This window comes from Malus domestica, chromosome 04 (assembly GCF_042453785.1).
Source record: "Malus domestica chromosome 04, GDT2T_hap1".
Classification (NCBI taxonomy): Eukaryota; Viridiplantae; Streptophyta; class Magnoliopsida; order Rosales; family Rosaceae; genus Malus; species Malus domestica.
In genome coordinates, this window is record NC_091664.1 from 10494534 (window position 1) to 10511362 (window position 16829).

The 16829-nt window shown below is 34.4% G+C and overlaps 1 protein-coding gene and 1 non-coding gene across 2 annotated transcripts; both read left to right on the top strand.

Annotated features, from left to right (window-relative positions):
* Positions 1–801: 801 nt before the first annotated feature.
* On the top strand, positions 802–4314 carry LOC103433067 (methylsterol monooxygenase 1-1-like). Its single transcript, XM_008371284.4, has 5 exons — positions 802–1367; positions 1843–2165; positions 3334–3481; positions 3574–3606; positions 3932–4314. Exons 1-5 carry the CDS (start codon positions 1038–1040, stop codon positions 3989–3991), a joined length of 894 nt encoding a protein of 297 aa, XP_008369506.2. The 5' UTR covers positions 802–1037; the 3' UTR covers positions 3992–4314.
* A 2389-nt stretch (positions 4315–6703) lies between these two features.
* TRNAK-CUU (transfer RNA lysine (anticodon CUU)) lies at positions 6704–6776 on the top strand. Its single transcript has one exon. It is a non-coding gene; the product is annotated as a tRNA-Lys (tRNA).
* The last annotated feature ends 10053 nt before the right edge of the window (positions 6777–16829 follow it).

The following is a 16829-nucleotide window of genomic DNA, read 5'->3' on the forward strand; positions in this document are numbered from 1 at the left end:
GTTTTGTTTTGGTTTAATTAGGCAATTAATTGGCTAATTAAACATAAAAGGAAATGTTTTGGTGGTTATGGAATTTATTGGCTAATAAAAAGGAAGAAATGGTGAAAAAGGTAAAAAAAAGTGATGGATTAGGTTTTGAAATGGGGATAGCCGGCCCTCTAGTGACTTTTAGGTTTGAATGGGTGTTTCAATTTGATAATTAAGGGGTTGATTAGGTAATTAATCCCTTAATTAGTCAATTTTTAGGAAATTTGAAAGGAATATATTATTTAGCTAATTGATTAGCTAAATAATGGAATATAAAACATATTAAATAAATTAGGTTTTGGGAATTACCTTATAGAAAGGATTTGATGAAATAGGCTTTAAATTGTTACCTATTTTGGGCACTTTTGACTTGGTTGAAAGATGATTGCCCACTGCTCGCGCGTAGGAATTCATGTATGCCTCAAGGGTATTTTGTACTCTTTTGTCCAAAAAACCATGTGGCGCCTAATGAATATTTTTTGCTCCACATCATAACTGCTTAGTAACTTGACCATCAGAGAGTTTTTGGCCGGCCACCGGTGCTAAGGTTACTTTACGGTTGTTTACTGTTTCTACAAGTAGTCAAGTTTGTGCATCTCTTTCTCGCACGGTGATGCGTGAATTATGTTCCAATGTCACTCTTTTACATTGTCATTTTAGTTGTGAACGAAAGACAAAAGTCTCAAATTTTCACCGCTATTAGTAAATATAACATGTATCACATTTACTAATATTTAAATTAGAAAATACTACAAGCTAGTTTGGATAATTATCACCTGTATCATTGCTGTCGTGTTGTGTGCTGCGCTTTTCTCTCGGTCGTTTAAAAGTTCGCGCATATTTTAACCAACATAACCCCCTCCACCGCATTCCACTGCACCCAAGTGTACCTAGTCCCTCCATCTCTTCTCTCTATCTCTCTCTCTCTCTCTTTCTTCGACCCTCAGCTCATCACCGATCGCCGCCATTGATTTCGATTATACTCTGCCGACCACCGCCGTCACCACCCAATGCTGCCCTACCAGACCATCGAGGAGGCCTCGGCGGCTTTGGGCCGAAACCTCACCTTCGCCGAGACACTGTGGTTCAACTACTCTGCGTCCAAGTCCGATTACGTCCTCTACTGCCACAACCTTCTCTTCCTCTTCGCCATCTTCTCCCTCGTCCCTCTCCCTCTGGTTTTCATGGAGGTTCTCAGATGGGGCGGCCTCGACCGCTACAAGATACAGCCCAAAGTCCGATTGCCCTTCTCTGACATGTTGAAATGCTACAAGGACGTTATGTGGATGTTCTTTTTCATCGTCGGCCCTCTCCAGCTCGTCTCTTACCCTTCAATCCAGGTTCGAATTTTATCAATCAATTTCAATCTGCGATTTTGTCGAGTTTGGGTTCGCGGGGTTCGGAAAAAATGTTAAATTTGTGGAATTCGTTTGCTGGGTTTTGAGAGTTTGTGGAATTCGTTTGCTGGGTTTTGAGAATTTGTGGAATCGGGTGTTGGGCTTTATAAAAAATTGGATTTTCGGATTTGGGTTTGCTGGATTCTGTAAAATATTGAATTTGTGGAATTGGGGTTTGCGTGGTTGTGAAGAATGTCGAATTGGGTTTTATTTCCTTATATATTAAGTCTTTTTTTACAGGTTTTGTGTTAGGGAATTTTTGGGGTTTTACATTCTGCGTAAAACGCAAGGAATGTGAATTTTTGAGAAAATCTGATGAGATCATTGTACCTCTGAAAAATTGTTCTCTCCTCAGCTTCCTGTTATGGTTTCTGTTTTTGTACATTTATGAATATGACTAGGTTCTGTTTATAAGCAGATGATCGGGATTCGAACAGGATTGCCATTGCCGTCTGGATGGGAGATGCTTTCCCAGTTGTTAGTTTATTTCTTGGTAGAAGATTATACCAACTACTGGATCCACAGATTTTTGCATAACAAATGGGGGTACGAGAAAATCCATCGAGTTCACCACGAGTACACTGCTCCAATTGGATTTGCAGCGCCATATGCGCATTGGGCTGAGATTTTGATCCTCGGCATCCCATCTTTTCTTGGTCCGGCCATGGTTCCTGGCCACATGATCACATTCTGGTCGTGGATAGCATTGCGGCAGATTGAGGCCATAGAAACACACAGCGGGTACGCATGCTACTTTTTTTTTCGTGATTCCTTTTCTTCTTTTGCTATTGTGACTTAATGATGATAGCTTTTGAATTCCTTTCATTTCTTTTTCTAATAGAATTCTATGCTAGGTACTTTACATCTAAAGGATCTTAAATAGTGCCTTAACTTTTTAATGATGTGGTCCAATGATGGGGTCCAAGATCAGTACAATAATGGCTTTTACTCCTAAACTTTTATTATGTAAATTAGTACTTTTTATATATTCAGTGGGCTGATACCTTCTATATGGATTGATTTGGCGAAATTAATCATTTGGTTTACAAATAAACATTTTGGGGCAGAAAAGCAAAAACTTTGAATGTTGGTCAATGACTCGGTAATGGCTAGTTCAGCACCATGACAGTTGTAATACTTCCTTCTTGTGATTGATTCTCCTGCCAACTCTGGAATCTATAAATGGAGATTCCATGAGTTAACCACCTGAACTTTTGTGATATTCCGGTTCTATTGTCATGTCTAAATGCATCGCCAAGCTTTTGTACAAAGTACAAACGCTGCGAGTATTTGGTTATTTTTTAGAGGAAGTATATATGTACTTTGAACTTCCTTCATACCACTTTAGAGAGACACGGGAAAGGGCTGATACAAAGAAAAAGGCCGTCGACGGACTGCGTTAGTTGTTTCTGATCATAGCTGCATGTTGAAATTATTCCAGTATTAGGAGGTAATTACAGATCTAAAACAAACAAAAAATTGAAAAGTAATATTTTGAAAGGACTAACCTTAATGACAAAGGACCCCCTGGGTAATGTGGATTCAGGCTAGAGAATTGCATTAGTGAGGTTTCTGCCATCTTATAGGTGCAGTGCTTGTCGATAAAGAGCTAGTTCAGTCACATAGGTACCACACTGTTGCTTTTGTGGGTTAGTTGAGGAGGAAGCCTCAGTTTATGTGCTCGTTAAGACTGCTACAATATATGAAATCCAGGTAGCCTCTTGGATGGCATGTCCATCCTAAATTTAAATGCGATGATTTCTTCCAAACGGTTCGTTTTTATGTTTGTTTGAGGAAGCACAAGAATTACGGTTTTTCCTAACTTTGTATCCTTGATGTGTGTATCCTCTGAACTGAAAATTTGACTACTATATGCGGAGCAAGTTTTAATCTAGGATTTGTCATACAGTTATGACTTCCCCTGGACTCCCACAAAGCATATCCCATTTTATGGTGGTGCTGAGTATCACGATTACCATCATTATGTTGGAGGACAAAGCCAGAGTAATTTTGCTTCAGTGTTCACCTATTGTGATTACATTTATGGAACAGACAAGGTAAAATACTATCTTGGCATGGTGTACGCTTGTCTAATAATGTTAACTGCTAATTGATTTGGCAATCATTAACACTTGATCGATTTCCACAGGGATATCGGTACCAGAAGAAGATCCTTAAGAAGGTAAGCCTACAGAACTTTTTCTCATTAGATTGTCATTACTATGGAATCTTGGTGATTGCAGTCCTAGTTGTTGAACAAATGGGAATCAAGATTTTGATTGATATAGCTCAACATGTATATATTTTTCACTAAATAGTACCGGTGAGTTTTGTACTCGGGTAGACTTAGTAAGTGGATTTGGTTTCCCTTGTAGATACCCCAACAATGCATTATACATCACTACCAGATGTGAAATTGGATTAGTGTGCCACGTCTTGTATTTTGTGCCTGCATTTGTTTCTTCCTTCCTTCCTTCCTTCTAATTACTCTTGGTGATCTGCAACAGTTGAACGAGGAACCTGCTGGAGTCCAAAATGGAGGCTCCATAGATTTTAAAACTGATTAGCTTCGAGACTGCGTAACCTTGTCTGCAGGAAGGCCCTTTTGGTATCATTCTCACTGGTGACAACTCTCCGAAACCTCTGATATCAAGTTTACATCACTATGCTAGGGTGCTAAAACTGAACCTGTAGTGACTCGGGTGCGGAATAACTTTGGGATTTTAAGAGTGGTGATTTTGGGTAGCGCGAGGGGCGGAATTGAAAATGACTAGATTGTAAGGTGCACGGTTAAGACGTGTGTTTTTTGCTTTATGTTCAGTTCTAATCGTTTTATGAACTTGTACGTGGTTTGTGGTTTTCAAATTAATTGTCATTCGTTAACTGTTAATGATGCCAAAACTCAATGAAGCATCCAATCGGAAACACTGCTGAAAGGGTTTGTCATAGCAAGGGATTTTCATAGTGCTTCGGAGTATGGGATACTTCGGTTTTTTAAATCTTCGTTCAAAAATACAAAAATCCAACTACCAACTTGGTTGTGGTCCTATTTGATCCAAGTTCCTATTCAATTTGGTGTTTTAATGGACCGCGTCTTTAGGATCTAAAAACATTCTCGCTTGTAAATTTGGGCCTAATCAAATTGATTGCTCTAGGCGTAACAGTATGTATTTATCTTTTTGCATCTAAGTTCAAAACTTATTTTTTATAATTTAAATAATACTCAAATATCACTTGATAGAATAACAATGGTTTGTTTACAAGTGCTTTTAAAATGATTAAAAAGTGTTTTTTGTGAAAAGCAAATTATATTTCTCAAGTCCCCTAACTATGAAAAGCATGATAGAAAACATATCAAAGGTCATTAAGTTCTTTGAAAATCATAAGCATTGACGAGGAATTCGTAACTATGAAAAGCATGATACTCCTGCCAAGGATTTACTTAACACGATCGTGACTAGCAACCTCCACTACTTGTGAATATAAGTTCATAACGATTAGGTGAAACTCCCTTATACTCTAGCATCATATTCATGCATGCAAATTAAGTGTCGACCCTCAATTAACACACATAACCAAGTTTTAATAACTCAGATAAGCAAATCACATTCAAGACTCAAGAAACAATAACTTGATGTAATCAATTCATATAAATCATATAATCATGGCTTCGAATTCACCTCTAACTAAAAAGAAATTAGTTTCTCATGTCTTTGAAAACATAAAACCAAATTAAAACAAGCATTGAACTAAAACTAAGGATAGAATACACCTAGAAACGTCCAGCAATCCAAGCTTGAATAGCAGGGCACAACTCCAAGGGTCTCCTCTCCTTCCTTCCTTGCAAATCTGCGCACAAGTATGTATTTTTTGATGTTTTAGATCTTGTATGTGTGGTGCACGAAATTGTGGTGGATGGTGTGGTGATTTGATGGTAAAGGGTGGTTTGATTTATGAGGTAGGGATGTGTATTTATAGGCTGAAATACATGGCACAATCCCTAAGGATTTGGATTGCACAATCCTTGAGGAAAAGGACTAGGGTTTGGCAGAAATCCAAAAGGAAAAGGATTAAGGTTTCTAGCAGATTCTAAGGCTTCTAGAACAAGGAAAAACGCCAAATTTATAGGGTCTTCTAGAAAGGGTGGTCACGGCACCAATTTAGGGATTCTAGAACATAAGGGTGCGGCATGAATGTAGGGAAAGGATAGGCCTTCTAGAAATCAGGTTTTTAGATCCTCTTCCAGCTGGATTTAAGGCACAAACTGATTTAGATAAGATAAGATGGGATAAAGCTAGATTAGGCAAGGATAAGATAAGATAAGGTTTGTTTGGATAAGATAAGGTTGGATAATGTTTTGGATAATGTTCCTTCTTTTGAGCTAATTCCTTATCTTCTTTGTCTTGGATTTATTTTCTTCATCTTTTCAGCACATTCCTAGCCTCTTGAACTTCCAATTCGTACATCCATCTTGCTCAATTCATAAGCTATCCATTTGATGCCCAAAACTGCCTCAAAATGCTCCAAATCGTATTTTCTTACCAATTTTGTCAATTAGACCTATAAGCACACGAAAATAGCTTAAATCACTATAATAAACACAGACTAACTACGAAAAGGCAAGAAAACAAGCTAACTAAGTCGCATAAATATGCTCTTATCAATTTTATCTGTAGATCTATTGTTCGAATCTGGGGTTCATAGATTTAGTAATTCACCTTTACTTGTTAAGAAAATTAAATTAATGGCACATCCAGTATTATACCCTTTTTTATTATTTCACACCGTCATAGTTGTTTTACATAAAAGTTTACCAAACACTATAATACTGCTTTTTTTTCAAAAGCACTTTCACAAAAAAGTTTACCAAACACTCTGCTGCTTTATTTCACAGCTGCTTATTCTCACAGCACAGCAGAAACAGTTTTTTTTCAAAGCACAACAATACCAAACCAACCCTTAGTACTTGTAAGTAAGAGATATTAGGTTCAATTTTGACCACATGCAAATTTAAACCAGCTCATTGTGAGGCTTAGACTACTCCTTCTCCTTTAGTGTAGATAGTATCGTTTGCTAAAAAAAAAGAAAAAACACTTCCAAACGAGTCTTAAATTAAGGGAGCATTTTTGCTTACCACCATTTAGTGTGGTGTATACTCACCACTTTTTTTATTACTGTTAGATGAGTTTAGGTGGCCATATCATATATGAAATAAATGAATGTGATATGTAATGGTGTGACATAGTAAAATAGGAAGTGGTGGATTTAGGTCAGTAAGAGCCCGTCTAGCTCAGCTGGTAGAGCGCAAGGCTCTTAACCTTGTGGTCGTGGGTTCGAGCCCCACGGTGGGCGATTTTTTTTTTTATAATATAATTTTAGTTTCTTGAAAATCAAAATCATTTGTTTAACATTGATTTTCACACACACTTTTTAGTCTCTGACGCATTCCTGTTTAACATTGACAGTTGATTTCGTTTGATTTATCCTATATGATGGCTACAAGTAAAGATGAATGTGTAAAAAACTAAAAATGTTATCAGAAAATCACTTACTAATAAAAATTGCATTTCCATCCTAACTAACCACAGTGATCCACATCAAACAAGTCTAACTGGCTCATTGCATTTTCATGATAGATTGAACAAGGCCCATAATTAACAACCTATTAGGTGAGTATCTTCTATAAAAACAAAAGAAAAGACATCTTCATTTGGTGGTTAAGAAGACCATCCAAACGGCTACCATCCCAGTGATAGAGAAGAACATTGTTCTTAGATTACGGTGTAAATTCAAACCTATCGGATCCCTAATTTAATATTTACTTTAACAAATCAATCGTGTAAAAGAAAAAAAAAATTAATAGACCATCCAATCCAATTAAGCCTAAGATCATCTCCAAAGGAAATGTCAAATTCTAAGTGGAATACCATGTAATAAAATTTGAAGATAGGAGCAAGCTCCAACCGATATGTCAATCCTACGTGGATTGACATATGAGAAAATGTGATGTCAAATAATTTTTAATTATTTTATTGTGTGTGTCTCATTAATACACCAATTATAGATTTTGAAAATTTATTTTAATTGATTTCTATTTAAAATGGGTCCTATAAAAACCATTTATTAAAAAAAATATATCGGTTGGAAAAAGAGAAAATATGATATTGCCACATCAGCCATCAAATTAACATTTGATATTTATCATGAGATGTGTTATTGACACTCCAAAATTCTCATTCTACACTCCTCACAAGTGTATTTTTTTTCCAAAATATAAAAAGTTTGGTATGTAAAATGAGATTTTTGAAATGCTAATAACAATTTCCTTTATCTTTTGACATATCTATTAGAGATGTTCTAAGTGAACCTCCCAATTTTTTTCACCTAGATATTTGTGCATATCGGCCCCACCAAACTGCAATCATGGCCTTGATTTCGCTAGCTGTCTCTAATTGCAATACAAGTTTTCAGCTTTCAATGTTTACAATGCATCATTCCTCAACTTTTATAAAGGGGTGGAAATTGTAAAAGAGTAATGTTATATGGATCAATTTTTTAAATTAAATTTATAAATTATGTAATGTGTAATTAACAGAAAATAAATAAGTTAATTTACATTAAAGTAATAATTTAATTATCAACAACCACATCATACGATTTATAAAATTTGATCTAAATATTTAGTCTCTTTGGCGTTACCTAGAGATGACAATTCTAACTGTTAAAACCGTTAACTGTGAATAACCAATGAATTGGATTTGGGTATGAAAATCCGGATATATTTTGGATATGAGGAAAAACTGTGAAGAATATTTGGTTATGGTTATAGGGGCCCCTAATCCATATCCGTTCCCGAATCCGAATTGAATTATATATATTATAATAGTATATATATATATATATATATATATATATATATTATTCACTGAATCCATTACATTGAGAATACAAAAGTTGCATTGTGTGAATTGCATTTTATGGGCAAGTTAAAAAGTTTTGATATGAATCAAAATCTATGAGAATCCAGACTAACAGTACTTATGGAAGATATCAAAGATCAACCAACATTATCAATGTTTAGCTTTAATTTTTATGTTCATTAAATCATTTTATAAATCAAATATTTAATGACGAAATTAATATTTACTAAATTATTATGCGTCAATTGAACGAATATATTTTTTGTATTGACAAAGATAAGTATAACTGTTAACCGATGAGAAATTCATTCCCCTGTGAGTATTGTTATGTATAATCCCCGGTGGTTAATTGACGGTTTTGAATATGATTAATTTTTGTGATTATAAGGATGGATATAGTATTTCCGTTCCTAGAAAGAACTGTTGCTATCCCTAGCGTTACCCAATTGCAAATGAGCTTTCTTTCTCATAATTTCTTACCTACATTTTGTGGCTTTCTTTCTTTTATGGAAGAATGATCATGGGATCCAACTACCCAGTTGCCAAAACCCATTTGCTCAACTTAACCCATCATTTGCTCTCATTTTCGTCGTCATACGTCCAAGTTAATAAGATGAATTTTGGTCCACATGGATGACTTTGCATTGACCTTCTAACGCGTAAATATGTGCAAATCTTTGACTGTCAGACAAAAAACTATTATCGATGGAGACTATTAATGATATATACTCATAAATTTTATTATACATTCTAAATTTTTTTATAATTAGAAGAAAAAAAAACACTTGTAAAACGTGCAAGATGAAATTATTAGAGTACCAATAACAATTCTTTATCGATATATAGTTAACATTATACTATCTTTTTAAAAACAGTTCAAGACTGACTTTTAAAATTAACTTGACCTTAGCCTATTTATGGTCGTACTCAATGGCGAATCTAAGATTCTAATAATAGATGGTCCTAATCAAGGTATGTAGGCGCTAGTCGGGCGATGAGTTGGGGTTTAACACCTATGCGTCTAGATGGGGCCTAGCAGGGGCTAAAACAGACTAGGTGAATTTAAGTAAATTTACTATATATATATATATATATATATATCATATAAATAAGTGCTTAAACACTTAAAAATTATACTTGTATTGAGAATTTGAGTTTATTATTTTAATTAGGTTTATTATATAACATACAAATATATCAGCATATTTGTTTTAGTGTTTTAGTAAACTTGATGGTATGAGATGAAAGTTCAAGTAATTACAAATTTGTAATACTTTATGATATTTTTTAGAGGTCGTGTGAATTTATAGTGAATTTTAAAAGAAATAACGGTGTCAAACACGTAATATAAAAATATTGGTTGAGTAGTATATAACATCTCACATCGCCCAGGGGAGTGGATTCTCTAAGTCTTATATGTATATTCATATCTGTACCTAGCACGAGCCTTTTTGGGAGCTTATTGGCTTTAGGTTCCATCAGAACTCCGAAGTTAAGCGAGTTCGCGCGAGAGCAATTCCATGATGGGTGACCCACTGGGAAGTTCTCGTGTGAGTTCCTAGAAACAAAACCGTGAGGGTGTGGCCGGGGCTCAAAGCGGACAATATCGTGTTACGGCAGAGTTGAGCCCGAGATATGGTGAGGCCCGGGTTGGGATGTGACAATTTGGTATTAGAGCCAATCCCTGGCCGGATGTGTGCCAACGAGGACGTTGGGTGTGGATTATAACATCTCACATCGCCCATGGGAGTGGATCCTCTAAGCCTTATATGTATATTCTCATCTCTACCTAACATGAGGTTTTTTGGGAGCTCACTGGCTTCGGATTCCATCGGAACTCCGAAGTTAAGCGAGTTCGCGCGAAAGCAATCCCATGATGGGTGACCCACTGGAAAGTTCTCATGTGAGTTCTCAGAAATAAAACCGTGAGGGCGTGGTCGAGGCTCAAAGCGAACAATATCGTGCTACGACGGAGTCGAGCTCGGGATGTGGTGGGGGCCCGGGGCGAGATGTGACATAGTACATTTTTCTTTTATTAATTAAAAAGCTATTGTGGCACAACCTGATTGGATAATAATTAAAAATAATAATGGTGAGTTGGTCACATGGGAAAAGGAAAGAAAATATTTCTTATTGGTTGAAACTAAGGTCCAAGAACAACAAAGCCATGGTGGTCTTCTTTGTTTTCCTCTTCTTCTGAAATTACATCTTTCTTCTTTGTTTTGAGCTTCTATTGCACAACATCAGCATAATTATAATAGTCTTCTCTCTTTCATCACATGTCCAAACCGTTAGGTGATCCTCATACGTCCTCACAATCAGGGACGGAGGGACAAAGGGAATAGGATAGGCCTAGGCTTATCCTGACATTTTTTTGCAAGCCTTCCCCTATAAACATCTTTCATTATTCTTCTTTACAACCCTTCCCTTATTAGTCAATAATACAAAACACATTATAAACTATCTCCTATTTAAAATTCCAACTCCCATATTTGATTCCATCCAAACACTAATTTAATATTTATTTGTTGGACATAAAATAAATCACCTTTAACATTTTTATTAAAAAAAATCTCAGCATTAAACCCGTTCACTTTTAATTAAAACAAAAATCTTCGCTGATCTTCTTTCTTTCACAGTGCAACCTAGTACCAAGAGTCCAAGATTAAAAAGCTATTATTCTTCTGATTTCCTGAAATTTCATATCTATTTTTATATAAAATTCAAATTAATTCAACAAAAAACAGTACTATCTTACTTTCTATAATTTTTTTGTTGTTTCTCGTCTATCAGACCATCTCCAACCCTTGGGCTAAAATCCAAATTTTTTAGCCCGGAAAATTTGGCTTTTAGCCTAGAAACATCTTTTCTGCTCCAGCCCTTCTGCCCTAAAATTTTAGTATGAAATTATTAAAGAATGAACTTAGGCTAATTTTTTTCTTAAATCAATTTTTTTTAAATAAATATGTAGATTATTGTAAATTAATTTTATGAACATTTTAATCTAAAAAAATTTAAATTCCGATAAACATTTGGGATTTAGCCCGGGGGGAAAGCTGGAGGGTATTTGGCCCAGAAATAACATTTGGCATTTAGCCTAAAATTTTAACATGGGTTGGAGAGTGTTTGGGGGGTAATTTAGCTTTTAGCCCAAGTTTGGAGATGGTTTCATACATCTTACTTAATTGTTAATAGTTTAGACCTTCTGATTAGTTCTTCTTATTAAATTTAATAGTATGGGTAAATATGCAACGGTTTTAAAATAAGAACATTCATGAGAAACAATTATGACTATTGAAAAAATAAAATATTATTGATGCATGTGTTATTATGATGCTTTGATTAGTAGTTTTGTAACTGTTATTCATCATATATTTGCATTTGTTAAAGGCTCCCTCATATGAAATCCTGGCTTTGCCACTGCTCACAATTGCTTTTTTCTAACTCCCAGGTGGTCTCGAGACCACCTAGGTTCATGCAATGATCCAACATTGGTCGTACATACTGTAAAGCCCAACAATGAAAAGTAATAGACTTTTGGAAATTTTGAAATTGGAGGTGATTTTCACATATACTTTTTAGTTTCTCATACTCTTCTTTATTTAAGGTAAAAAGATTTAATTATACAGGGATGTGCAATAAAGTAAAAAAAAAGAAGTATATTTATCATTTTTCTTTTAAAATATAATAGAGACACCTTATAATAAAAATAATATATGCAATATAATAAATAGACACAGAAGTAATAATAAGTTAGTAGTATGGAGTGGCTATTGCCAATAACAATAAGTCAATGGTTCAAAATTTTATGTTTCCAAATTTGACAATATATTTCAGAACCTTAATAAATCAATGATATAATACAAAACATTAACCAATATGACGGGGTTTAGTAGTTGGGGACGAATTTCAGTTCTGTATTCAACACGGTACATCTTGGGTTGAAATGTCTCTATGAGTCTTTGCGGGCCTCGAAAATATGTATTGCCGTGGCAAAACCACCAACAGGTACCATTTTTAAAGAAATAAAGAAAATATATAATATAAAACATTGGGTCTACAACTAAATGAGGCATTTGATTTTTTTTTATTTAAAAAAAACGATATTATCATCTACACTAAAACATTAATCAGCATGATGTGGTTTAGTGGTTGAGGATGAATTTTAGTTATGTATTCAACACGGTATATCTTGGGTTCGAATCCTGGCGTTGTGTTAATTAATCATATAATGGTCACCAAAAGAAGGGAGACTGAAATGTCTCTACGAGTCTTCGCGAGTCTCGAAAAAGTAGGATGTCATGACAAAACCACCATCTGATACCCTTTTTAAAGAAATAAAGAAAATATATAATATTAAACATTGGGTCTACAAATAAATGAGGCATTTGGATCTTTTTTTTTTTTTTTTAACAAACGATATTATCTACACTAAAGAAGAGATGATGAGCTTAGCCTCAAAATGGATTAGCAATAATGTGATTCAAATTTGCCTTTGGAGAGAATCGAATCTAAGATATCTCACTTACAAGGGAAGATAAATACTACTAGACCGTAATACTAATGGGTCATTTGAATCCTTTAAAATTCTAAAACTTAATATGGATGCATGGAAAAAGAAGGATATGTAAAAATGGTGGACATGGCCTATGTTTGACCCAATCAATTATGAAACTCTAAAATGGTCATTACGTATTTATTTATTAAAGTGTACGAGTGTTAGATTCCATTAATGTAAATTTCAAAATGACCAATGAATGAGGTCGGACACTACAACACTTCCAAAATCATGCACCTTGTTTCACTTTCAACAGAAGGTGCGAGCCAAATTATGTGTAGGTTCTCAAAAAGCATGTACAAGTTACGTGTAAACATCAAATCGACTAATTCAAACCAAATTAAGCAGCTTTGTTTGATTTAAAATTAAAAAATAAGGAGCATCGGAAGAGAGAAATGACGTACGAAAATCCTTACTTTTCTTAATTGAATAGAGACGAAACTGATTCATGATCGTTGGAAGACAAGTGGTGATTTTGCTTCCTCTAAATTATCATGATTTACTAGTGAAAGTTGTTTATGTACCTAAAGTTGAATAAATCAAATTTTGCATGATAGCGTGAACTTTTGAGCAAATTGGTTAGGTTACCATTTGGTTTTTGGTAGATGGACCCACCATGTTTTGCAATAGGCAGCGGCGGTTGCTAAAAGGAAAACTCTGGATTTGAGATTGAATTATGAATTATTAAACTGTTTGCATAGTTACATTATAAATGGAAATCGAACTAACCATATGTGAGATTCGAATTCAACAAATTTTATTTATAAGTGGACATAAATTGTGTTGGGTGAATTGAATTCAATAATACATCTGTTGGCATCCTGGTGAATTGAATTCAATAATACATCTGTTGGCATCCTAGCGCCTTCATTCTCCTTTCACTGCCTATCCAAAAAAGAATCTAGTACTTCTTGATTGTGAATATCTGAATAGGACAAACCGTTCTGTAGATATATTTGCTGCGGAACAAAATAATTAGAATTAGTCAGTCAGCTGAAATGTGTATTATCCATATAGGAGATCTTTGAATTGTTACAAGCGATGTTTATATTTTATACTATACTAAGGGATGAGAAAAGTTTGCACCATAAAACATAGTAGATTAAAGAAGAAAATTCTATCCACAAAATTAAATAGTATTATTTGATGCCGTTGCAAATCCAAAGCCAAAAAAGAAAGCCTGAATTAGCAAAATGGACAAAGACCTTCTCATTGGTAAATAAAAAATAAAAATCATTGTCATTGATTCAATGAGTTATATGGAGCTTTGAAAATGAAAGCATATGGAGGATTCAATATTATTTTTTCCTAAATTACTAAAACTTTGCTGTATTCTTGGAATAATTTTTGCCACATATGGTGTGCCAGAACAAGAGGACATGCAAATTATCTTTCTTTAATACTAAAAAGATAGATACTAAAAACACCTAAAACCAAGCCCTTAATTAAGCGTTAACTTTTTTTTACAAACAATAACGTTAGTGAATAAAATTGTTAAACCAAATGTTAAGAGAGAAAAGAATTAGTAAGAATCAAACCCGTACTAAGATGCGTCGACATTTGTTACTTTCCACAATTACGGTAAAGCGCCATATACTAATTAAGGCTTAATCAACTTGGAATTTGTTTGTTAATTATAAGACAACACCAACTAAGTTGGAGCAAGGTATGGATTCAGTAGTGCTTACATCAGAATGTGGATGACAGTTGGGCATGTGGCTAATGACCCATAGGAATTGACCATTATGTCAACTTTATTGACAACCTCCTCAGTTGTTGTGATTAATACTTAATTAGCTTATAGCCAATTTGGTTTTTAATGGAAATTGATTATCAGTGATCCCATGCTCTATTTGGTTATTAGGACAATGCCCCCAAAGAGATTTAAAAAACTAGTGGGTTAAGGGTTGTATGAAGTCCCTTAATACTACATTCTAGTAGTAATCTTTTTTTACTATAAGTGAAAAATTTATTACAGTTGGCGATTTTGATATCGCTTTTTTATAACTGACTTATAATTGGTGTTGAGTACAAATTTTTTAAAAAACATCAAATTAGAATTTGAACTTGAACTTGAGATTTTCTTTTATAATAAAATGTATAGATATATTAAAAGCTAGTTGGTGATCAAGTTTATTCTTAAATTGCACCATGAGGTTTAAAATTGTATAAATTTATGACTTATGAATTTTTACATGTGATCATTTGCTAAATTGATGACGCCTCTGGTGTTGGACCCACTTTTAAGTTGTGTAGAAACCGCAATTGCATTGCTCTTATTCAAAATTATATATGAGACTTTCATCTCGTAGAACTCCTAAGTGATAAAAGAAAGAAAATGCTTTCTTTTCTAATTTCTATACTCGCGTATTTGAGATCTATTTATGTGATTGGCTGTTGTTTTAAGAAGATTGATTGAAGAGAAAATGATCAATTTAGTGAATGCTCATGATGATTAATTTTGGTCCACGTGTTACAAGTGTAGCTACCATGCTCGTCAGGTTAATAATTAAGCGATTGTTAAGACAATTAAACAACCACGAGAAATTTTTCAATGTGACTGGTACATGATATGGTATACCACGTGTTATTATACAAATTGTGAAATATGTATGGTAAAAAATTAATAACTTAAAAAATAAAATTTCCCACCACTTCTATTAAAACACTTGATGTACCACTTGTATCCCTGTCATAACTAAAAATTTCTCGAAAATCATTCCAAATTTGAAGTTAAAATCTGAATAATACTAAAACATATGATCCAAAGATGCAGTGTAAATGACCCTGTGGCAGGTTGGGCAGGTTGTTAGTGAGAAAACATTCACCACCCAATGCCATACCAAAAAAGGTTAGTAAATGAAGGAAAAGTTGGGCTATGAATGAGAGAGATTTATCATTGTGCACAGGAAGATACGATATATGATGTTATACAAGTGAAGGAAAGTTTAATTTTTTAAGTACCCCTCTACTTGGATAACGATATATGGGTACGTGATGGTGTCTTAGAAAGAGTGAAAAATCTCTTCATGAATGGCAATTACCTAGCAACTCTGCTCTTATAGGATTTTATAACTAAACAATAAAAAAAAAAAAAGCATTAACAAGATAATAAAAGAAGAGAGTATGTATAGCAGATGAATGGAATAAATGAAAAACATATTATTTTGGTAAACAAAATAATAATATATTTTCTTTCACATGATTGAATAATGAAAAAATAGAGAATGATAAATTCAGGCCTCCTTGGACAGAGAAGGGCAGAGAGCAGAAGAGGCTTATGGTGAGCTTTTTCAAGGCAAAATTCTACTTCCTTGTCCTGGTCAACGCTCCCCCACAGAAACCGGTTGGAATTCATTGAATTCCTAGGTTGCCCCTTTATGTCCCCATCCCCATCCTGAATAAAAACCACATGAACAACAAGTCACAAAAGAAAAATGATGGTCCCCATTTTTTCATTTCAAAAGTGAAAAGAATTACAATGGTAAATTTATGATAACAAGCGCAAGATTTAGATTAGTCTTAGAGCGGGTCTACGATAATTTGGTATTAAATTAGTCATTAATTTTCAATCTAACTTGTCATTCACGTTGGGCAAACCTAAAAACCTTCAAGTGGCGAGGGTAAAAATTCAAATTAAAAGAAAAGAGGAATGAAAAAAATGTTGTGTAAATCGTGGAAAGAAAAGAAAAAGAAAGAAACAGACAAAAGAAGGCCTTCCCCACCAGAGACCCACAAACACGACCCAACAACTCAAAAGAACAGTGCGTGAGTAGAAATTTTATTTTTGTTTTTATAAAAGCAAAAACCACTTAAAAACCCTGACGGCACGTGCGTGTCACGCTCCAATGAGGAGTGGGTGATGATTTTTTTTTAAAATTTTGTTTGATGCAAAGTGGGTGATGACCGACGTCAGCAACTGTTTCT

Excerpts from the sequence above, each read along its gene's own strand:
- LOC103433067 (XM_008371284.4), top strand. The coding sequence starts at position 1,038 with ATGCTGCCCTACCAGACCATCGAGGAGGCCTCGGCGGCTTTGGGCCGA. Across the intron at positions 3,482-3,573 it reads ACATTTATGGAACAGACAAG|GGATATCGGTACCAGAAGAA; the intron begins GTAAAATACTAT and ends CGATTTCCACAG. Across the intron at positions 3,607-3,931 it reads AGAAGAAGATCCTTAAGAAG|TTGAACGAGGAACCTGCTGG; the intron begins GTAAGCCTACAG and ends GATCTGCAACAG.